Raw genomic sequence first — 24,423 nt, forward strand, 5'->3', positions numbered from 1 at the left:
TTGCCTACCCTGTTCTCTCTTTCTGGAGTGACTTTGCCACCATGTCCTCTTGGCATCTCCCTACCCATCTTGTAAGACCTAGCATAGATATCCCTTCCTCTTGTAGGGTATTTTTGTTTATATATGGTCTAATTTTAAATGCTGGACTTTGGTGGATTTCTTTTTGTTAGTGAGATGAATTATTTAAAATATTCCTTTTCCTTTTACCACATGCCATACATATACCAGGCATGCATGATGTAAACCCCTTGAATTTACCAAGGCTGTATACAAAGACGTGGTCTTCAAGTACCTTATGGAGAAGTTTAGAGGGAGGAAACTCTGGGTGTGGTGGGAGTACAGAGAGGGATAATTCCTTCTTAGGCAATGTAAGTAATGGAGGTGAGGAAAGCCTTCCTGGATGAATGAAATCAACACAGCTCTTTAAGAGCCAATAGTTGGGCTCCATGGAATACTCCTGTAATCCCAGCTGCTGGGTGACTGAGGCCGGAAGAACACAAGTTTGAGACCAGCCTGGACAACTTAGCTCAGTGGTAGAGCACCCCTCAGTCTAATCCCAAGTACCAGAAAACAAAGAAACAAATGGAAATTAAACAGATACAGATGGAAAGAGGAAAGACAGGGAAAGAACAATCTAGAAAGAGAAAGTGTTCACATGTCCATTAGTATCTGAGATCAAGAGCCCCTTGCGGGACAGGGCTGGAATATGAAGTTCCAGAAAGAATGTGCTGGGAGATGAAGCTGAGGCCTGAGGTTAAAGGCAGACCTAGAGCCACCTTGCAAGACTCACTAGGGAATGTGGATTCTGTCCTGCAGATCACCAGAGGATACTTGATTTGTGCTTTGGAAAGATCAAATGGCTATTGTGTGTGTTAGTTTTCTGTGGCTGTGACCAAAATGCCTGAAAAGAACAACTTAGGGAAGGAAACATTTATGTTGGCTCATGGCTCCAGAGGTTCAGTTCATGGTCGACAGACTCCTTTGCCCTGGGCCTAAGGTGAGGCAGAACATCATGACAGAAGGGTGTGGCAGAGGACCGCTGCTCTGCTCAGGTGGCTAGGAAGCAGAGAGAAGGGAGAAAGGGGCAGTAGAGAGGACGCACCTTTCCAGGGTATGCCCCCAGTGACTCTCCTCTTCCAGCCACACCCCGCCGGCTTACAGTTACTACCCTGTTGGTCTATTAAAACTGGTGTGAACAGATTAGGTTACAATTATTATAATCTAATCATTTCACCTCTATTACTGCAATATCCAAACCATAACAGCTACTCATGTTTCTCTTCAGATGTCATTAATCTTTCTACTTTTAAGAAGATCATATAGACTGCAGAGGCAGCAGTCTGGGGAGACCAGTCAGATGTGTCTCATCCTCATCTCCTCTGTGTCATCAGTCCTGAGATGTCTGATGAGGAGGAGACGCAGGCTTACAGATGATGAACAAAGAGGCAAAGGTGGTACTTTCCATGTGGGCCTACCAAGAGGGGTCACTTGGGGCCTGGAAATCTGCCTTTAGTGATAAGAATGATGTTTGCAATGTTAATAATGGATAAGGTGACAATATCATGTAAGCAGTGTATCCAGTTCAAATGTCACACAATATGCAGCAAAGTTCAACGATCATTTGCAGCTCTTTCCACAAACTACAGATTTTGGATTTTGATCACCATATTTAAAGGTTTCATTGGGAATAATGGACATGGATGACAAAAGAATGTATTGCTTCACCACTAGATTTTATTAGCAGTTAGATTCAGTGACTTCTAACACGGGGTGAGGGTGAGCAGCACGTCCTCCCTCACAGTGTCTGAACTGCAGAATGTGAACCTGGGGAGAGAAAACAGCAACAGGTCACGTCTTCCTGGCACCAGTTGGAGTGCTGAGCATAAGGGCAGCCACTGCCCTTCTGCGTGTGGGTGGGGGGCACACCTGTGCCCCAGGTGGAATGTTGAGGGAAGACTTCTTGAAGGACTGAGTTCTCCTTTTCGATTTTGTTTTGCAGTTGTGCAAGCAGCAGAGAGAGGAGCTGTCAATGGATGTGACAAAGGACAGGAAGAGCTCCCTTGTTATGTCCTTAAAGCAGCTGCTGAACAGCTGGCACTTAACCAACGCAACCGAGAGCAGAGCCAGCAGCACAAGAAATCAGCCCTGCCTGAAGCTCTGAAGGTCCTCATGGTGGCTAGCCATTCTTATTTTAATTCAGTATTTGAACTGAAAGGACCCATTTTTCTCATTAGACTAAACAATGTTTTAGATGTTTTGGAGCTAATTTCCTCTAATAAAATATGTTAGCATATGCAAAGTAACTGGCCCATACAAAGTGTTCAGGAAAAAATTACTTTCTCTTTATTGTAATTTCCCTTCCTATGGTCTGATGGCTTCGCTTGTGTTTTGGGGTATTAAGTAAAATAAGAAGAACTTGAACCCGAGCACAGTAATATATCAACAGTCAAGTCTGATAACCCAAAGAGCTAACTAGCGTCTAATGAGTGGGTGGTGTGTAAGGCATTAACACACCGCACACAGGGATGATTCATGCCCCGGGGGGATGGAGTGGGACACGCTGTACTTTTGTATGAGATGTGTCTTTTTTCTCTGGCAACTTTTAAGACTTTATCTTTCTAACTTATTTTGAGTCATTTGATTTGATATGTGCTGGTGTTGTTTCCTTCATTTTTTAATCCATTGGTTTAGTTCTCACCAAGTTTGATAATTATGGAGCCTTTATTTCTTAAAAAGTGTATTTTTTCTGTGCTCGCCAAAGACAAATTCATTAGTGTTATTGATTTTCCCACAGGTCACTGATGTTCTCTGCCTATTAGAAGTTCTTTTTTCTTTCCATGTTTCATTTTTGATGCTTTCTCTTATGACTTCAACTTCACTAACCTTTATTTCTCCAATGTCTGAATTGTTGTTAATTGTCTTCAGGGTATTTTTCCAGTGAAATATTGTTTTTGTCATACCTAGAAGTTCAATTTGGATCTTTCTCTCTATATGCAATGTCTCCTTTGACCTTTTTGAACAAAACAAAATAGATATTTCTAACTGCTTTACTTTTTTTTTTTTTTTGCCTGCTGATTCTAACATCTGTGTCAGTGCTGGCTTGGTGCCAATTCTTTGATTACTTTCCTCATTATAGATGTCTTGTCCTGCTTCTTTAGTTGGGAATCTTTGAGTTAATTTCAGATATTGTGGATTTTATCTTGTTAGCTCTGAATAACTATGTATCTCTATAAATCTTACTTAGCTTTGTTCTGGGATGCAGTTATTTGGAAACAGTTTGATCACATCAAGTGTTGCTGAATCTAGGCTAACCATTTCCCATAGGAAAGAAGACTGTCCTTCATGGTCTACTCCATGACTCTTTCATTGTAACTTTTTCCAGTCTGGTTGGTGGAAACAAGCACTATGAGTGCAGGTCACTGGGCTTTGTCCTCCAATCCTTTCAAATGATTATTTCTCTGGCCATGGACACTTTGCCTACACACATGAGCCGACCAGTACAGTGCAGGATATTCAGGGGATTTTCTAGAACTCTAGGATTTCCCCTCTAAAATCCTCTACTGTCTGGTTGATTGCACCATAACGTCTAGTTGCCCTAGATTCACTGATTTTTAACCTTGTCTTTTTGACTTCGAGTGTGTCCACTGGACTTTGCCTGCATTCCTCCTGCCCATGCCTCACCCCGGAAATTCAAGGCAGTGACCTGGGGCAGTGTTCAGGCTCCCCTTGTTTGTTTGTTTTTATCTATCCGGTATCAGTATCCTTTATTGATTAATATGCGGTGTCTCGAAAACTGTTATTTCTTTTTTCAGAAAAAATTCTTTTGCCTGAATTCTTGGTTGCTTCATCTGTGAAGGTGAATGTGGGGTCTTCACTCCACCTTTGCCAGAAGAAGAAGTCCCTTCATTGGGTTTTTACGAGGACAAAATGGGCTGAGATAGAAGCATTGCTCTCTGTATCAGTGTTTGGCTGAACACTCACAACCTCTGGAACTAAAACTGATACTGTTGTGACCACCATCCGTTCACCCTTTCTGGTAGTTCACCTTGGAACCCACCCTTTGTCTAACACATTGCCCAGTCATGGTTAGAGGGAAGGACTGGTCTCCTGGACGTCTGTCTTCACTAAGAAGACCAGTGATATGGAGCACATACTTCTGCTCCCCCAAAACTTAAATGAGTTCCTGACAATTTAAGTGGCAATTTGTTGAGCCCATGAAGTTTGAGGGAGACACACACTGATGACATACACAGCAAAAGATTCATCTTCTCAATGAATTTCTTTCCACCTTAGTATCTCGTGAAGCCAGCTTCTCATTGTAACGATTAGTATCAGATAACACAACACAACTCTGACTACAAATCTGTGAGGTTGCTTTTCTTAAAGTACTGCACTTTCTCCTAAAGACACAGAAGGCATTAGAAAGCAGGTGTGGCTGGGGCACAGGGGAAGCACGGTAGGAAGGTTAACTTAAAGGAGAATTTTAGGGGGAAATGGAGAACAGTACTTGAGCCTTCTCGGCCCTTTGGATTCTTATTACTTACACTCTCCCGTCGTTTCTTTCCACTCTGATGGTAGATGCTCCTACTTTGGGTAGTGTTGGGTTGATCACATTGTTATACCAGATAAATTTAACCTTCTGCAAGTCCCCAACATCCACATCGGAGTCAAACTCACTAGTATGAGTCTTTCCTGATTGGAGAGAGCCCCTGAGGAGATAAGAAGTTAACATACTTGAACATATCAAAACACACACATAACAAACATACATGTAAATACAAACGTACACATACATATATCTAAAAGCAGTTTATAATACATGTCTAGCCAAGATGATTAATAGAACATTTATCATCCTAGTGCATTAAATAAGTCCACATATACACATTAACTCAGTGGTAGGTTTTGCCACCGATGACTCATATTCCTTTCAGGTCATCTTCTTTATTAAAACTGCAAACATGTTTTAGTTACTATCCTTTCAGAATTATGGTGGCATTGTTTTATCACCGTTCTCAGATTTTTGCAGGGAGAATAATTATTTACTATTGATAATTCAGATATCAGGCATCAAAGCAAACACGGATTTTCTCAGGAAATAGAGAAAAAAATTTAGAAACTGAATTCTGAAATGTATTAAGGTACCAATCTGAAAGAATATATTTCTTTTTATTGTATGTGATAGCACTCCACTCCCATAGAATAAAGAATAAACAAACTCTTCTGTCGATAGCATACATCATACAGGCACAGCATTTTACCACTGAAGAAGCCTAGTGATACTTTACTCACTTGTAAATTTCATACTGCTTGGAGTTCCCTCCACTTCCATACAAGGAAACTAAGACATGTCCTGTAACTGTCTTTCCAGAAAGCGTGACTGCTACCTGGTACCGCCAACCTTCATGGGGGAGAAATTTTGCAAAATGTCAACTTGTAGAGAAACAGGTTAATAAGGACCCCACTAGCACAGAATTTGGAGTAATTTATACAGGGTGCTATTACTTCTATGTAATAGGTTAGACATTCCTTTACGATAGTGCTCAAGGGACAGGTATTGAGGAGTGGGGCGGGGGGGAGTGATGTCCAAAACCTGCAGTGTTTTTAAGTCAAAGGACCAAGTCGTATATTTTGCTTTCAATTTATTAATATAGTAACTTGCTCAAAAATGTCAAGAACTTTATGCTAAAAAGTTGTGGAAAAATAGCAGAGTGTGACATTTTCGTCAGTTTGTTTTATTCTCATTCATCACCAAATTTTAGAGTATTGTCATGCTTTTGTCTAAATACTCTCTATTTATTTAAAATATTCTCTATTTCAGTTTTTCATTGCCCTTGGAAATGAACCAGTTTTGGCAACCGAAAGGCAGTTCCCTTGGTACTAGTCAACAGCAAAACTAAAAGCGCTAATATGAATCAAATTGAGGATGGGATAATATTGATCTTTATTTTTACAATATCCTTCGCTCCAGTCACCTTTTCTTCCTCTCTTAGCCAGAAAAGAAACCCAGGAGTCTATTCTCAAGCCTCTTCATCCCTACACCCTCCATTTCCCATGCCACCTGGAGCTTGCCATCCTAAATATCCCTTGAATCTGTCAACTGCTTTCCATCCTTCTCTGGAATTACTTTCTTTTTGTACAAAGCCTCAACAATTCTGCTGAATATGACTGAATTTTGACTGAATTCAAAGAGATTGGAACATAGGAAGTCTTCTGAATTCAGCCAGAATCAACTGTGAAGAAATTTATTCTTGTCCCATGGAAGCCCCACACTCTGCTCTGCTACCCAAATCAGCTGTCATTACCTGGAGCAGTCTCATGCAATTTACCCTATCGTACAGAACATCAATTTCACACATTACCAATGGACATGATGAAACACATACACTTAGAAGTGAAGGTAAATAAAATGGAATCTTACGTGCAAAATTACTGGCATCCCCAGTGTTCAGATAAAATTTCTGGCCCACTCCACTTGTTTTCCCAGCAAATCTATCAGCATAATGACCCATCTGTGGGCATCCTCCACTTGGACAGGGGAAACATTTGTTCTGGTAAAAACAAATGATGAATGAGAATGCTTTTTCTTTCAATAGTACATCATCTTTCCCTCTATGTGACAATTCAAATATTCTAAAGTGAATTCTGTTCAGATGGTAAAAGGGACTCCAGTAGTGTCTCAGCAAAGGTTAGCAGTGCATCTCATGATTCACAAGAATAAATCAGCAATCTCACTGTTGGATAACGTAATAATAATAACCAGACAAGTGGGAGAATTTATGTGCATATATTTTCTTTTCTCTTTTGCTTTTCTAAGTTGCCCTATTTGCCTGAAGGTATTCATCTGTCTGCAAGGTGTTTAGAATGCTCTTGCTTATTGATTGACTGATTGATTGTGGTCCTTAGGCTAGAACCCAGAGCTTCAAGAACGCTAGGCAAGTGCTTTATCACTGAGTTGCATCCCAACCTTTGGACTTATTTTAGAAAAATTGCATAAGAAAGAATATCAGATGATCATCAGCTTCTGGTGCCCATAGGAGAGTCAGAACAGCAGGCCCAAAGTCAGGCTTTTATCAAAAAAAGAGAACCATTTCCATTATTTTTAAAGCTTCTATTTAGCATATCGAGAACTGCATGTTCACATCTCAGAATTCTCCCCACCTGGAGAGAAAATGCTCTAGCTGGCTGTTAAGGTTTAACCATGAAGCCAGAGTCTCGAGAACACAGATACATTATGGGACAATATCCTCTCTTCCTGGGCCGAGGGATGGTGGTAAAAGGAATGGAGAGGGAAGAATAGAGTTGGAAAGACAAGCAGTTCCCATGCGGAGGGGAAAGCTACTCCACAGTAAAGGCAGGTGGTGGATTCCTGAATCAGTGGACCAGATGACACACGGCAGAGCCTCAGACTCGGCATCCTGCAAAAGCCAAGGGGAGACTGAGCCACAAGGAAGAAGTGGCCAAAGCTGTGTGGAGAAAATCTGATGGAAGTGTGACCCAGACTCCATTTTGGGCTGTGGTGACCACTTTATGAACTTGCTGACTTGACCAAAGAAAGTTATTTGCTGAGAAGGAAAATCCTGGTGACTGTAAAAACTAAACTTGTCCCTAAAAGTATGTTTCATCTAAGTTAGTCCATGTCGGTAAAATGAGCTATGGAAATTAATTTATTCTCTAATCATAATTATTTACAAACAACCTATGTAAATCACTTAAACTTCCTTTTTTCTCCAACTTTAAAAGGACGCTTGAAACCCCTCTCCCTAATGGACACATCCTGTTTTCTACTGGAAACTGTGTTCCTCAAATTGCAATTTAATACCCCAAATAAGTTCCCTTTCTTAACAGATCATCTGTGTCTCTTTGGATGACCTTTTCGTGGCGGGCTTTGCCAAAGCCATGAGTAGACAAGCTCCAGACTGCATTTCTCGATGCCATGAGTATGCCCATCAATAAGGCAGACAGGGACATGGGTCAGAATCCCAAAGGACCCAAGAGACATGCACCAGTTGACGCCCCACATCGTTTCCTCTGGGGTACACATGTTGACCACTGGCAGCTCCACTACCAGGATTAGCTGCCCCACTGTCTCCTGGAGAGAAGTTTAGAAAGGGGGTCGTGCACAAGGCCCTGGGTTCAATCCCCAGCACCGCAAAAAAAAAAAAAAAAAAAAAAAGAAAAGAAAAAGAAAGGGGGGTCAAAGGCAGAGAAATATACATGACCGAAAGTGCGGAGCGTTACCTAAAAGGTTTGTTTATACTACTGAATATGCCCTTGTGTTAACTGAATGAGTCCTAAAGGTTTTTTGTTTGCTTTGTCTTATCTATATTTGGGCACTGAAAGAGACAGAAATAGGAATTAAAACAAAGATTGAAGACGGGGATTTTCTTGTCTTACTGTATGTTGTTACTCTATAGGTACTATGAATAAAACATGTGACCCCTTTTGTATCATAAGCAGAAGGATTATGATTTTAGTTCAGGTTAAGTAATTAACATACATCAAAGTTGTTAACTTCTCCTACCAAATATGTTGAGTCTATCACTATTATTTACATTTATAGATGAAGAAACTACTTTAAGGAAGTATTTTGCACAGAGTTGTTGAGTTATTTAATGGTGAAACCTGGATTTTGGTTCTCTCTTAACTACTAGGTATGTCTCCTTGGTAATTAGGATACCACTTGAAATTTTCTTTATTGAATGGCATAAGTTAGAAATAATGATTTGAAAAAAAAATTATAATGAGAAGAAAAGCCAATTTTGTGGGAAAAAAATGTACAATAGATATGTCATTTTCAAGAGCACACATGAGAATCTAGTTTAGCTATCAAGAGAATCTCAAACAAGACGAAAACTCAAAGAAATATTGAGTATTAAGAAAATGCACAGAAATGTTCACATGCTGATAACTAAAGTTTAAAAGGTCAGCATTTAAGGAAAGTTTCCATGCAAGGAAAATGTATAGTTCAACAGTTTCCTATAAACACACCTCAGTTGTCCAGAGACTAGATTTTTTTGTTGTCGTTGTAGTTGTTTAGGATTATTTCTAATCAAATTGGAGCATTTACCAGATACACAGAGAAGTGATAGGCAACAGGGTTACCGTGATTGAAATAAATTTCCAAGATTAAGAGAATAAAAACATAAACATTCTTTGAATGATGTCATTACAGTGAACTGTGTCAGTCATGAGAAGGACAGTCACAAATTTCTTTAAAAGAAATGTGGGTACTTACTGCAGAGAAATCACTGTAAGAGGCACAAGAAAATCCAGCAAAGCCAGTGGGGTTGACAATACTATCAGTATAGTACTTGTAGCTTCTTAAGTGATTACAGGCCACAAAGTCACGACTTCCTGTGAAATCAGGCATGATTACACATCAGTGATGGATTTTATTTTTCCAAGTTACTGTCTTGAGCAGAACATAATTGTTGAATAGGTTTCTCTAATTAGTGTGAACTCATGTAGGTCATCCCACAAAATCATTTATGAAGTATATTTATGATTTGTGAAGCATTCAGAAATTAAGTCCTGTTTAAGGTTATAATAGTTAATGCCCCCTTATTAAATGAAATGGAAAAATTGCTTGAGAAAAAAAAGATTGGTCCACATAGATATAAATGCCACTTAGTAATGTAGTCCCTGAATCAGATCCTTACACATTTGACTGCAAATGTGCTTTGACCCACAGTCTCCTCATGTCTGCTTGTCCAAATGGGAACCTGTACTGTGGGGAGGCAGTTCAAAGCCCTTTGACATATAAAATGTGACCCCTGTACAATTAGAAAGCAAAACAAAATGCAGACTTCCCCCAATGAAATTTCCCTTGTACACATAATGATTTTACCTTCCCAGATTCCATCTATGTCAACAATCTGAGACAGAATATTCTTCTGACATCCGGGCATTTCTTTTCCTCCATTTGGAAAGAAATCTAGATGACCCACAGTTTGGCTCATTCCTAATCCTGAAGAATTTTTAAAATAAGGGTATATTTAGGTTACTATACAGACGCTGTAAAATGCTCTAATGTATAGACTTAAAACCTTCTAGAAGAACAAGTGGAGCTCACCTAAGTTGGGAACCATGGGGGCAGAATCTGTGTGAATTGCATCCACAAATTTGGCATCACTGGGGTCCAGTCGAACTATTTCAGGTGTATCCTGAAAATATGGTTCCGCTGGATCCAACCCTAAAGTAAATAAAGGGTGTCATTAATTATGACATTATTCATGTGTGTTCACTTTTTTTTCACTAGTTACAGACCTGAGTGTAATCATGAGTCATGCATGGAAAGAGATAAACAAGTTCTTTCTGTTCTGTTTTTTTTTTTGTTTGTTTGTTTTCCCATATTTTTTATTGGTGCATTATAGTTGTACATAATGATGAAATTTGTTGTTACATATTCATAGAGACACACAATGTAACAATATAATAAACAAGTTCTTTCTTACCTTAGTGTTTTCAGAAGGGAAACCTGCTTCTTGTTTGCTAATTACTTTAAAGAGAATTTCCCCAGACTATAAACTTTGCCACTACTTATGAGTGCTTAGTTCCTAGGAGAAACCTGGTCACTAGCACAGTTACTATAAAAGAGGCAGACCTGGCAGACATGGAACTAAATGCTGTTCAGACTGAGTACCCACTAGATTGTATCTTCCACAGGGCAAGGACCACAACTTTCCTGGCCATGGAGTCCATAGTCTGCTGTGGCACAGTGCATGACTGAGTAGGCTGTGGTAAGTACTTACAAATGATGGGAAAGAATGGTCTAGAAGAACGTTTTTGCAGAATATTAACAGAAATTTCAAATGTTCCCATCAATCCAAATATAACCAACTTATGCACAGTATTAAGAAGAGAATCACCAGGTCAACAAAGATGTTGGGAGACTAAGAGGAAAGTGGTTTTTCCTCAGGAAATTTCAAAATAATCACGTCCTGTTTGTTTTAGGACTTGGGTATCCTACATGTGACCCTCTGGCTAAGTGTAGCAAGTCTGGGGTTTGCAAAATAGTATTTGAAGTCTGTTAGCAGCACCAAAACTGGCAACCCAGGGCAGCCTGACTGTCTGCCCCAGTTCCCCCAGCTCTGTAAGTGATGAAATTTGGGCTTATTAACCATTGCTATGAAATGGAATATAACGAATTATACACATTTGAATTCTGTGGCTTTTATTTCCATATAGTTTTTTACTTTCTGGTATCTATATTATTCATGGGATTTGGGTAAATACAGGTGAATAAGGTCTCTAGATGTTCTCAATTCTCATTTTAGGCACATGAAATATACTTGCATTTTAAAGGGGATACTGTAGACCAAGAGTCAACAAATTTTATGGCCTGATTTCTGATCATGTGGGCCATTCAGAAAGTCTGACAAGATAAAAAGGAAACGGCACCAAATTTTCCTCCCGTATTCCCTTTTAGATCCCAATAGACCACATGTAGTCTCATTTAGAAGCTTTTGCTTTTATGACCAACCTGTGATTCGTCCAATGGCCCCATTGGTCCTCCTTCCAGCCTCCCCAGCAGCATGGGAACCCAGACTGTGGCCAATGACATGGACATTGGAAGGTGGGTATCCAAACTGAGACTGTTGAAAAGTGGAGGAAACCAGATTATGTTATCTCAAAATATGTCTCTTTGTCATAAATATTTTTGAGCTGAAGGCATTTGAGAATCAACAGTTACAGAAAGGACTATATGAACTGTCTTGTCTTACTTAGAGCAAGCCATAAAAGTTTCTATAAAAAGATGCATTTCCTGTACAACAAGATGACCCTTGTCACAAGTAACTGAGAATTAGTGCTACAACAGATGTGTGTAAATAAATTTATGAAAATAAACCCTAATCCCCCTAGTTTTATACTCCTTTACCTACCTCCTAGTAACTCTCCTGGAATTTACTACCCTTAGCCCATAACCTGCTGTATGTCATATTTTCACAAAATTCATCTTTATCTGTGTGTCAAAAGTATAAAGAGTTTCTGCTTTGCCCATTTCAGTCTTCACTCTCTTATATCACCAAGGACACGTGCAAATTAATAAACATTGTATTCTTTTCTCCTTTTGACCATCCTTAATGTTAATTACGCTCCTAGGCCTAGACAAAATTCAAAAATCCCAAATAATAGCTAGGATGGGTAGAGGTGATCTACAACTTCTACAATTTTTGGTGAACCAGCCAGGAGAATCTGGGACTCTTCACTCATTTCAGAGTCTGCAGATGGGATCCTGGGGGTTTGGCAAAAGCTATCAGAAAAAGGTAAGAATTCTTACTGAAGTCAGCTCTCCCTGATAGCCGTATGTAGTATCTGGCCAAGAAAGGATAGTAAATTTTCACTTGTTCCTTGCTTTCAAAATTCAGATTGGCAGCAGAAAATGTATGTGTGAACAAACTCTTCTATAGAGGCTGTTTTTGTGGAAGGAGGGAGAGGTAGAATGAGAATCTTACTGGTTTTAGTTTCTTTTTGAATAAACTGACTATATTTAAAAAGAAATATTTACACCTGTAGGAAAATCAAATTAAAAATGGAAAAAAAAAGGAGTGTAATGGATAGACTTAGGGAGTTCCTTTGCAAGATTAGAAAGGAGAAATCAGTTTAAGGCAAAGTTAAAGAATTTTAAATCCACCATAAATTCCTCTCCTCAATGAATTCTTTTAGCTTGGGAGAGAAATATTTGTAAGTACAAGCTTGAACTCATTTAAGTTAAAGTTATTTGCTTTAAATTTATATTGGTATGACTATTGATTTGAGGGCACTCATTTGTTAATGATTACTTTCCTCCTATGGCAGCCTGTTTTTCTGTTTGTCTTATTTTGATTTGCCTTTCCATATATAGGGGGAACATGAGTAAGACAGCCTTAGTTTGTAGGTGACAAACTAAAAGATTGGGAGCCAAAAAGCAATGTGAGTTGCATCCCATTTGCAGCTAAGTATACTAACTGTTTGTTGTGTTTACATTTTCAGTCCTTTAGCTTGTCTTCTGGAAAGGGCCCCATATCTTAGAAGGACTGCATCTTTTTGTTCTTGTTCTGGAGATCTTATAAAGTGCTTATCAGTTTTCACCTTGAGTCACTTGTGAAGTACACCATTAATTTAAGATTTTGATTCACATTCAAAATGTAATAGAAAATTTTTTAAAAGTTTAGACTTTCTCCCCTGAGCCAAAATATACTCAGAAAGAAAGAAACATTCCAAAGATAAACAACTCTCAATTTGGAACAGAAAATCTTTTGCCTTCTACTTTAGTTGGAAATTTGCTACCTGATAGAAGGAAATAGACAGACAATAATGCAATTAGATGTTTAAACAGTCCCTTGATGTCACTCAGACTGTAGCACAATTTTTTTGAGAAATTAAAAACAACTGACCTTATCTTGCAATAGAGTCTTTACTGAAGTAGAAATGCATCTCTAGAAGTGATTCTAGTTTTACCAATACTCAAACCTCATCTGTTTATCTCAGGATGCTTGCAGATACTGTGAAAAGTCAGGACATTGGAAATAGGACTGTCCTGCACTAAAAGAGGGAAAAAATTTAAATAGTAGTTTCCCTGGACTTTTAATAGGCAAATATAGAGAAGGAAAGGGATATTTTAAAAAGAGCTGAGTACTCAGAAGTTGGCAATTGAAAGTTGATATTCCATCTGTAATTCTTTTAATTAAATCCTGCTTGTCTCATGGGAACTTTTCATGGGACTGAAACCCTTCTTCTCCAGTTTCTGCTAACTATATGTTCTGCCTCCTCTGCTTGCGTCCTTTCTTGTTGGCCTTACTTTTGACTATTTGAACAACAGGCAAATGAAAAATCATAGGTCTTTCCTAGTAATAGTACTAAAAATCTTTAGCCACGTCAACAGGTAAACTTAACTTGTCCCATTTGAAAAAAAAAAAAAAAAAGAAACAAAAAGCAAAAGAAAAAATAAAAATCATGGTTTGGATCCAACAGTCCTTCTTACAAAATAATGAGCTTCATATTATCACACCTGTTTCATGGCTAAAAATGTTAAATGAAAGTTGTGATGTCTTTGTTTTGCCTTCAGGTTTATGTTTACACATATGTTTATGGTTTTTTACAGAATATAAAATCCTTCAAAGAAAGTATATTCAAATTGGTTTACAGATAAATGAATGCTTATAAATTAAATATAGCTAAAACTGACAGATATAGAAATTTACCCAAATATTTTTTCAAGCTCATGTGACTTCAGTAATCTTGGATAAATAAAGTTAGTTTAATATTGTTTTAATGAAAACAGAGTGTCTTCTGAGGGGTCAGCAAAGTACCCAGGTATTTAACTTCAGGGTTCTTGCTTTTGTGGTACTCGCCTGACATGTCCTTGTGGTAAAAATGGTTGATTAAAAAATAGCTAGAGGGGATAACTCACTTTGTCTAATGCCTCATTTAATTTCCAGGAGTTAATTGTTGAATATAAGTAAATTAAGTAACATATAAGATGAAAATTTTAAAATGATGTTTTTAACAATATATTTGGTAACCATAACTTTAAAGTTTTGTCAGTTAAATATGGATATTTATTAAATATGTAGATTATTTGTGATTAAGATGAAACATTAAAACATTAATTACTGAATATGTGGTTTAATTTTATCTATTTTTGGCTTCTAATTACAAAGAAATTAAAGATATTTGGTTCTGTGAATAAGCTTAAAAATTATACTCGGAGGAAGCACAATTTTTAGAAATCATAAAATATCACTAGTCTACAGAAGTTGGTTCACAACTGCTAGGAATTAAAATTCTATCTAATAATAAATTAAAACTACCCAAAAAACCCACATCGAGGGCTGGGGTTGTGGCTCAGTGGTACAGCACTCTCCTGGCATGTGTAAGGCCCTGGGTTCCATCCTCAGCACCACATAAAAATAAATAAAATAAAGGTATTGTGTCCATCTACAACTAAAAACAATTTTTAAAAAACCACATCTGTATGCAAAGCTCACAAGGAAAACAAGATGTGTTTTGTTATTAAGGAAAAGAGTAATATTGTCTAATTTAAAGGTTATTTAAAGTTTCGGACTAACTAAAGAAAGGAATATTATAGATAGAATTGAATGAATATAAAAAGTTGAGAAGAGAGAGAGAGAGAAAAAAAGAGAGAGAGAGAATATTTCATGTGGCCAAACTGACTAAAGTTGAGTACACTTATCATAAAGTTTTAAAAATGAGTCTTAATATCAAAAGTACATCAATACAAAACTAAGAATTTAACCAGAATTTTCTTGTGGTAGTGATATAATAGTAATAAAAATTCTTCTTTAAATTCATCTGAAGGAGGAAGAAGAGAGAGATTCTGTATTTTCTCAAAATAATTTTCTGTGCTTTACATTGTTTTTGGTAGAGCTTTGATTACTTAAGAAAACTGAAAAGAGGTAAAATTTTTTTCATAACAATATGATTTCCTGTACATGCCTTTTAAATATTTTGTTATCATTTTGGTTATATGACTGGCTATCATTTTGTAATGACTTGTGATCCTGTTTATTTTTAAGTATTATCAGCCTTTTGAAAGCTTTTGCAAACTTCTCCAAATAAAATTCTAAATTAAGTCTTTTTTTTACTTGAAACTAATTTTGGGGATGTTCCAGAGGGCTCCTACAATATCCAAAGATAGAGAGTAGGCCAACTAGGGTTATTTGGCGTTAAATTACCTGGGAAACAATGGCATACAAGAAATGATGTTTCACCTTCTTTGCATTAAATATGTATGGATATATATATGGGGTTGTGGTTATGGCTCAGTGGCAGAGTGCTTGCCTAGCACCTGTGAGGTACTGGGGTTGATCCTCAACACCACATAGAAATAAATTAAAAAATAAAGGTATTAAGTCCATCTACAACTAAAAATATTTTAAAAATATGAATGTATATATTTTTAATATGTGTTCCAGAAGCCCTATGAAATTCCTAGAAATTTGATATGTCTTGGTATAATGCTATCAATCACCATTTTGGTTAGTAAGTTAAAATGCTGCATATCACAACACTTGGAAATAACCAGATTTACATGTGAATTATTATTATGAACTCTCATCATATTTTAAACCATGGATCATTCTAAGTATTCAATTGTCCCCAGACAGTTACTTTTTAGGCTGGTTCTTCTCTAACGGCATTTGCAATCAGTTACAATCCCAAATTTCTTTTTTTTTTCAAGCAAATTCATGAAAGACTCTGACAAGTACTCATGAAAATAGGTTTCTGACAACTTAGAGAACACAACTTAAAGAACCATTAGAATGGGTAAAAATTTCAAGAACTCTAATAAAGAAAGTGATAGGTTCATGAAACCAGTAGGCTAATTCAACACCAAGCAGAACAACAATTAATTATGTGGGACTAAACTAATGAAGGATTGTGATTTTTCAATGAGTTTTTTGTTTGAAAAAATTACTGATTCTTTCTACATGTTGTTTTTCAAATTGATAAAAGATAAGAAAACCTCAAAAAAATAAAAAGAAAGAAAAAATTATTTTAAGCTATCTAAAGTTTACGGCAACTTGGTAAAATAATTAAACAATTGAAACATTCATTTTTTCTCCCTACCTGATCCCTCCATGATTCAGAAACTGTTCATGTATTTTTGTATTTTTATGGCAGCATGATTCTTGGCACAAGTTCACTAGGAGTCTGTTCACTGCAACAGGACAGACTTGGAAACTGACTACAATGTCATATTTTCTAATATGACCAGACAGCTTTAAGTGACTGAGGTTGATTTTATGGAGCTAGTTAAAAAAAAAAAAAAAAAAAAAACAAAACCTGGAAATACTGCATTGGTTCCTTAAATACACAATTCCCTTACAGTGTTTCTTGCTTTGTGATGAGTAAAGAATGTCTCTTCCTAACCAACCCAGGCACCTCTAGCTATTTGGGGAACCTTGAGGAGAAAAGAATCCATCAGTCACAGTTTGCAGTTGAATTCTTGGATTGGCTTCCTAGCCTCAAGAGGTTTTTAAGTGCCTAATCTGAAATTTCTTATCGAAAGTGTCAACAAAGAATTTTTAAAAAGAGTCAATCACTATTCTTGTTGCACTTATGTAAGTAATCAGGCCAAGTTCTATGAGACTAAACTTATTTTGCAAATAAATCACTGTGATTATCTTTGGTAAATATGGTAAATATGATTAAGTAGAGAAAACAAAACCGTGTAGTGCATGTATTATTAGATTCTAGCTCATTGTTTTGTTTTGTTTTTGAGATTCTATTATTTACCTGTAAATTGGACTAAATCCTGAATTATTTTGGTTTCCTCCAGTATCTGGCTACAAATCCCCAAACTAATATTTCCAATTTTCTCCTGTCTTTCTGACTTGGAATTACTAAAAACAAAACAACAAAAGAAATGTTTTCATTTGTCTTCCTGAAGAAGAAACTGGTTGACATTCAAACTGTAAATAATAAAAAAAAAAAATGTCATATTACTACTACCTGCCCCTGGTCCCCTGAAGACATTTCGAGCTCACTATCTCAACATGTTCTCCTCTGGTTTTCCTCCTGACCCAGAGACTAGTTTAAAGACTACTCTTATCGTTGGTCTTCATTTTTCTTCTGTTTCTGTAGAAATGCCTCTTATTTATGACCTGTATGCTTGTACCCCATAGAGACCTAAAGTTAACTAGATCCTACGTTCAGTTCAGTACCAGCTCCTAAAAATGAAACATGATTCTTTCATATTTAATTGAATTGTCTATTTTTAGGACTAAGAGACTAAGTCAGTTAGATATGGGATGTTGTACTCAAATTTGGTCTTTTCTGCTTACTCCAATCTGTTTTTCTCTCCCTTTACCAATCTCTGATATCAGAACCCCTAATCCAAATCTCTGAAAAGCTTCCAAGTTGGCTCTTGCCGTGTAAAACATTCTGAAAATGAAGCCTCAAATGAAGACTAGAAAAAACCAGAAGGGTGCCCTACCACATGCCTCCTTGGCATAAATATTTTTGAGCCGAAGGCCCCAGAGAAGCAGTTGCAGGAAGGGCTGTCTGAACTGCTTTGTCTTTCCTATAGGAAAACATACAAGGTTCTGGAAGAGAGTTGCCTTCCCTGAACCAACAAGAGAAGTTCTCTTGTCACCAGCATCTGAGAGTTGATGCTGCAATGGATAAATAGACTTACAGAAACAACCCTTTCCTCCGCTAGTTTACGTCCCTTTGTATACCTCTTACTAATTCCACTGGAATTTACTAGCCCTCACCCCCACTCCTTTGTCTAGTCATTTCTTCAAAAAAAAATTGTCTCTTTGTCCAAAACATGTAATTATACTGGGCTGTCACCATCTTGAGTGTGTTCCCAGTTACATAGAAAAATTAACAAAAACTGTATGCTGTTCTCCTGTTAATCCATTTTTGTGTGTTAACGTGGTTCCTGATCCAACCTAAGATCCCAAATAAGAGCAAAGATGGGCAGAGGAGGTCCAAGCCTCTAAAGAAAATCTCTTTGGAATATTTTCAAGTATTGCAGAATTCAAGGTAGGTACCACGAGAGCAACTCCAAAGCCTGAAGTTTTAAGAAGAAGCACTGCTCTTCAGAGTAAATGATTTCATGGTTTTTGCCCACAACTATAATGAAAAATAAAAATGAGTTTAAACTCTTAAGCTGATGGAAAAAGGCCTCCATTTATCCTATTACTATGTAGAGAGGACCTTGAAAGGCCTGGGTTGTTAGGCAGAGTTGATGGAGCAAGGATTTAGAACAGAAAATCATCATGAAAGCAGTTGCTTAACTATATTCACACTTAACGTTTTATATGTTTTAGGCTAACTGATCAGGTTAGGTTGTTACCCCATCATGCCTCTCTTTAAAAAAAAAAAAAACTAGTTTAATCTCAAAGCTGACATTGTCATGTATACTTGGTAATAACAAAACTAAAACAAATGCTGGTGGAATTCATTAAAAATAATTTGCATAATTGCATGAATAAATTTACTTACAAAAAAAGCAAAAACTAGTTTATGTACCTAAACAGGTTTGTTGACAACACCCAAATCTAGATTTCTTTTCATTTTTCTTTTTAACTAATGGGAAGGCCATATCTCAGCAGAAAAAAAAGTCTGTCAATTATCATAATTAATTTAGGATTTGGCATGAGAAAGGACATTTTGGACAACACCTCAGAAGCACAGGAATCAAAAGCAGAACTGTCCAAATGGGATTACATGGGAGAAAAATATTTGTAAAGTATACATCTGACAAAGGTTTGCTATCCAGAAGATACTCAAGCAACACAACAGACATAAAAAAGGGGAAAAATCTGATTTAAAAATGGGCAATAGACCTAAAGAGACATTTCTCAAAAGATGACACACAAATGATCAACAGAAATATATATTTTTAAATGCTCAGCATCATTAATCATCAGGGTGATGCAAATCAAAGCAATAATAAGCTATTACCTCATTCCAGTAAGAATGGACAGTACCGAAAAGACAAAAGATAACAAGTGCTGGCAAGGATGTGGAGGAAAGGGTGCCTCTGCACACTGTTGCTGGAAGGTTAATCAGTACAGACATCGTGGAAAACAGCAAAAATGTTCCTTCCATATGATCCAATAATCCCACCACTCAGCACATAAGCAAAGGATATGCAACCGAAAGTGGTATAATTGAGACATCTGCACTACATGTTTATTCCAGCACTATTCACTATAGCCAAAAAAATGGAAACAACGTGGGTGTCCATCAACTGACGAATGGATTAAGAAAGGGTGAGCATAAACACAGAGGGATGTTATTCAGTGATAAAAAAGATGAGATCCTGTCATTTGGATGGAACTGGAGATCAGTATATTAAATGAAATAAACCAGGCCCAGAAAGAAAAGTATCATATGACTTCCAGATGTGGCATATAGAGAAGTTGACCTCAGAAGTTAAGAGAAGGAGGATGGTTACTGGGGGCTGGAAAGAGTAGTGGGGAGAGAGGGGGAAATTCTGATCCCCAGGTCCTAAGTCATAGAAAGGTATAAGACATTCTGGTAGGGTGAATATACATAATAATGTGCTCATAAATTTTAAAAAGCTAGAAGAAATTATTTTGAACCATACAAAAAAGGAAATGATTGATGAGCTATACGTTTGCTCTGTTTTGAACACAACACAATGTATATATATATATCAAAATATCACAAGGTGATCTATAGATATGTACAATTTTTGTTTTTCTGTATCAGTTAAAAAATAAATTTAAACAAGAAATTTGGCATATCTACAATTTTCTTTTGGAAAGAGAACCCAGAAAGCAATGTGTATGAGTTTTTAAATAACTTGGAAGTAGTTACCTGAAGAGTATCAATGAAGTAGGCCACTTCTGCCCCCACAATTCGGACGTTCTGGGTGGCCTGAGTATATCCGGTCCGGGAGCCGCCTTTCCAGTCCACACAGATGCAGTTCACACTTTCCACCTGGAGCATGTTCTGATGCAAGAGGCACAATAAACAGGCACGTAATTCAAGACCATTATTATTTGCTTATTAACACATTTGAGGACCAGGACAAATCCCCCCCCCCCCCGATCTGTACAGTTATCATGTCACTTTTAACTTCAAAATTATGAGCAAAAGGCCGAGTCTGTAATGGATAAGGAATCCCTCCTAAAGTTTAAGACGGGCTCCAGACTGGAAGTGTGGCCATCGAGGGAGCTGGGTTATTGGGATTTCTGCTGCAATGGAAGCATAGATTGACAACTGATTCAGACGTATCAGACAATGTAGATTGGGTCATCTCATTAGAACATCCCGAATGCCATAATACTACATTGCCCCTTGCTAGAGCGCCCCTGAGGACATTGCCTGTCTCTCACTGCTGCATGCTCAGTGCCCTGAACAGTTCCTGGCACAGAATAGGTGCTCATAAGCATTTACTGAATGAGTGGGAGAGACAGGCAGGACCCCATACCCCTTAAATACATAAATATATTAAAGGTAAAGGAGTAGGCTTTTTCATGATGAAAAGACTAATCATATGTTTGGATGAGGGAATTTCTTTGCACATCACTGACGTTACTTCACCTGAAACATAGCCTGCCAGGTATCTCCTGGAGCACAATTATGGTTTCATGCAGAGTAGTTCTGGTAGAAATCGTTTGAGTGCGTGTTTTCATATATTCCCAACTTTCTCCAAAGAATTTAAGAATAATGAAGCAACCTTTGATATCACCTCTCAACTCTTGCTTTACAGAAGGAAAAAATCCAAAGGAGGAAACCAATTTACTAATGCCATGGTAAACTCGGATAAAGTCTAGGCTGGAATCCAGGGCTTTTACCATCAATTTTAATCCACTAATTATTTTTTATCATTATGTAACATTATTGCCAAAGTGAAATCAAATAAAAAAAGAAACAATAATTTGTTCTGGGAATCTTAGAAAAAAAATGAATAGTCAATCTTAAATTATATTCCCTTTCAGTTAAGAATCACATATATTTTTTTCTTTGCTGTTTAAAGTATTTTAGAAGGCAGGCTGTGGTTTTACAGATTGCTTCTAAAGGTAAGAGGTGAATGGACTCTAGTGTGCTCATCTGTCTCCATGATTACCTAATGCTGGGAGTTGACTCTGTTCTGCCTTTGGGGTCAAAGACAGGTGGGAAGTCAAATGGGCTTAGGAAGGCCTTTGTGTCTTCTTGACACCTTGGAGAAAATGACCACAGCTTTGAGTCTCAGGTGCCACAGAAACTTGGTTAGAAAAAAAAAAAAAGAATAAATATGCAAATAAATAAATCAGCGTTCCTCAGACACTAGCAGTGACTATGAAAACTTTTTCTATTTGGCTGCCTTTTCAATCTTTGTTATCTGGCAACGGAGCCAAAAGCAAAGTAAACAGGATCCCTTCTGCTGAAACAACAGAAGACAAACATGAAAACTTACTGGCTTTTCCAAGACACTGCTACCAGAGATGAGTGGGACCAGTGAAGATGGAAGGAAAGCATTAGTTTGGGTAAAAGAGAGTTCTTTAGCTCTTCCTGAGAAGATTAAAAGTTAATGAGCACACAGCGGGGTGCGTCTGCTAGACAATTTCCGATGCTTGAGTTCCGAAGCACCCCTGGAATTGTTATTAAATAACCACTTTCTGGAACCACCAAATGCCTGCCCACCTTACTGCCCCTGGCTGTCACAGGGCCCCAGCCACCACCACCACCTCCTGCACCTCCCTTGGGAACTGAGGCTCTGCAGGGGTCACAGGATCCTCCAGGGTGGTAAGGACCAGTATTTGTCCTCCGTGGTTGGGGCCAGCGCCTTACCTGCCCCTGTGACAAGCTTCCCTTCAGAGTTTAGCAGGCCTCACCTTGCACATGTTGGCCAGCCAGTTGTCTTCTCCCTTGTCTGTGAATCCATGAATGATGAAGCGGGTTTTTCTATTTGTTTTGAAATTGGAGCTCCTGATGCTGGAAGCGTCCGCAGTGATTTGCTGTTTGGGGAAGAAAAGTGTTTCAGGTCAAGTCTCTTTTAGCATCCTCTAGACCACTCATATGAGGGATCCTCGTGAGTACAGGTTACCCAGGACAGCCACGCTATTCACAATCTCCCCGAGTTGTTACTTTAAAGGCATCACAAAATTTTTTTTTAATGGTTTGATTTGGGATAAAATGTCTGCTATAATATTGGTGATAAGGTCTTATCTCCACATAATGGAGGGCTTTTTGTGTGTGCATGAATGTCCATGTGTGTGCATTTGTATGAATGTACATGCGCCCGCATGCATATGATACATGTAATTCTCCCATTTGTATATATGCTATGGGTATAAATATGTGCATTATATATATAAAATACTGAGAGATTTCATAGATATATACAATAGCAGGAGATTATATGACTGGGTAACATGAGATTTTAAATCATATATAATGACTTTTATGTATGACATACATATTTAAGATATGTATGGGATATACATTTACATATAATATGTATGTATATCTTATTTTTGTCCATTCTTACTGCTGTGATAATTTTATAAACAATAGAAGTTTATTTGTCTCATGGTTATATAAGCTGGGATGCCCAAGAGCATGGCATGGGCCTTGGTGCTGTCTTCCCTTGTTGGAATTTGAATTGGCAAGTGAGCATGTGAGGCAGCGAGCTCTTACCTGGAATCTACTACTATGAGAACTATGTTCATCCATTTTCGAAGATGAAGCCCTCATGGCCTAATCACTTCTTCTTCTTCTTCTTTTTTAATGGTCCCTCTTCTTAATATCATCATGATGGCAAATAAATTTTGACATGAGTTTTGGAAGGGTCATTCAAACCATAGTACCCACCCCCCCCATATTTAGAATATTTGCTAAGGTATCAGAGAAGTAATACAAAGTCATTATGAAGTTAATGGGCCATATATAAAGTTAAATAAAATAAAACTTATGCTTATTTCCCTGAAAGTCGACAGAGATGCTCATTTCACCATCTAATTCTCCTTAGAAGATTTGAATATTCAGTATCTGCTGTGATTTGAATATCCCCTTCAAAATGTTGATATTTAATTGCCATTGTGATGATGTTCAAAGTGGGACTTTTAAGAGATGTCATGAGGGTTCTGCCTTTAGGAGCAGATGAACGCCATTATTGTGGAAATGGTTACTGTGGGAGTGGGCTCCTCATAAAAGGAGAAGTTCAGTCTTTACCATTCTCTCTCTCTCTCTCTCTCTCTCTCTCTCTCTCAACATGTTCTCTAGCCATGTGATACCTTCTTCTATCTTATGGCACAACAATAAGACCTTTGCAAGATGCAGATCCTTGAACTTGGACTTCCTGCCTTCAGAACCTTCTATTTTTTAAATAATTTACCCATTCCATGGTATCCTGTTACAGCACCAGGAATTAGGCTAAATAAAACAGGAAATTGGTGCCAGGAGTGGGGTTATTGCTATAAAAATTCCTGAAAATGTGTAGGCTGGTTTGGAACTTAGTAATGGGTAGAGGCTGAAATAATTGGAAGGATCAGGCTAGAGAAAGCTTGTTCTACATTAATAGAGTTTGAACGATGGTACTGATGAACATTCTGCAGAAGAGAACAGCTACAGGGGAAGTCAGAATCTTCTTAAAGGTTGTATGAGTGGTCAGGACCAGACTGTTGAGAGAAATATGTACAATAAAGCTCATTCTGATCAGGTCTCAGGTGGAAATGAGGGTCAGGTAATAGAAACTTGCGTAAAGGCCATCCTTATTATAAGTTGCAAAAACCTTGACTGAACTGTATCCATGTCCTAGGACTTTATGGAATGCAGAACCTAAGGGCAATAAATAGAATATTTGGCAGATGAAATATCTAAGAAGAAAAGCAATCAGGCTGCTACAGGACTGCTTTTAACTGCTGTATAGAATGAGGAGCCACAAGGAAGAAGTGGCCAAAGCTGAAATTCATAATTAAAAAGGAAGTCAGACAAATTCAGAAAATTTGC

At 37.7% G+C, this 24,423-nt stretch overlaps 1 protein-coding gene across 2 annotated transcripts in view; it reads right to left on the reverse strand.

Moving 5' to 3' along the window:
* Window positions 1-1,714: 1,714 nt before the first annotated feature.
* LOC306659223 (pancreatic triacylglycerol lipase) overlaps window positions 1,715-24,423 on the reverse strand; it is a 121,273-nt gene continuing 98,564 nt past the window's right edge. For both annotated transcript variants that reach the window (XM_079136638.1, XM_079136640.1), the window contains 10 exons: window positions 22,308-22,430; window positions 20,305-20,439; window positions 11,486-11,597; window positions 10,076-10,195; window positions 9,851-9,970; window positions 9,239-9,357; window positions 6,422-6,551; window positions 5,293-5,401; window positions 4,545-4,709; window positions 1,715-1,824 (listed from right to left, as the gene is read on the reverse strand). In XM_079136638.1, the coding sequence (XP_078992764.1) occupies window positions 1,761-1,824; window positions 4,545-4,709; window positions 5,293-5,401; window positions 6,422-6,551; window positions 9,239-9,357; window positions 9,851-9,970; window positions 10,076-10,195; window positions 11,486-11,597; window positions 20,305-20,439; window positions 22,308-22,430 (1,197 nt within the window). In that variant the 3' untranslated portion in view covers window positions 1,715-1,760. The remainder of the gene's footprint in view (window positions 1,825-4,544; window positions 4,710-5,292; window positions 5,402-6,421; window positions 6,552-9,238; window positions 9,358-9,850; window positions 9,971-10,075; window positions 10,196-11,485; window positions 11,598-20,304; window positions 20,440-22,307; window positions 22,431-24,423) is intronic.

This window comes from Sciurus vulgaris, assembly GCF_902686455.1.
Source record: "Sciurus vulgaris genome assembly, chromosome: 4".
NCBI lineage: Eukaryota > Metazoa > Chordata > Mammalia > Rodentia > Sciuridae > Sciurus > Sciurus vulgaris.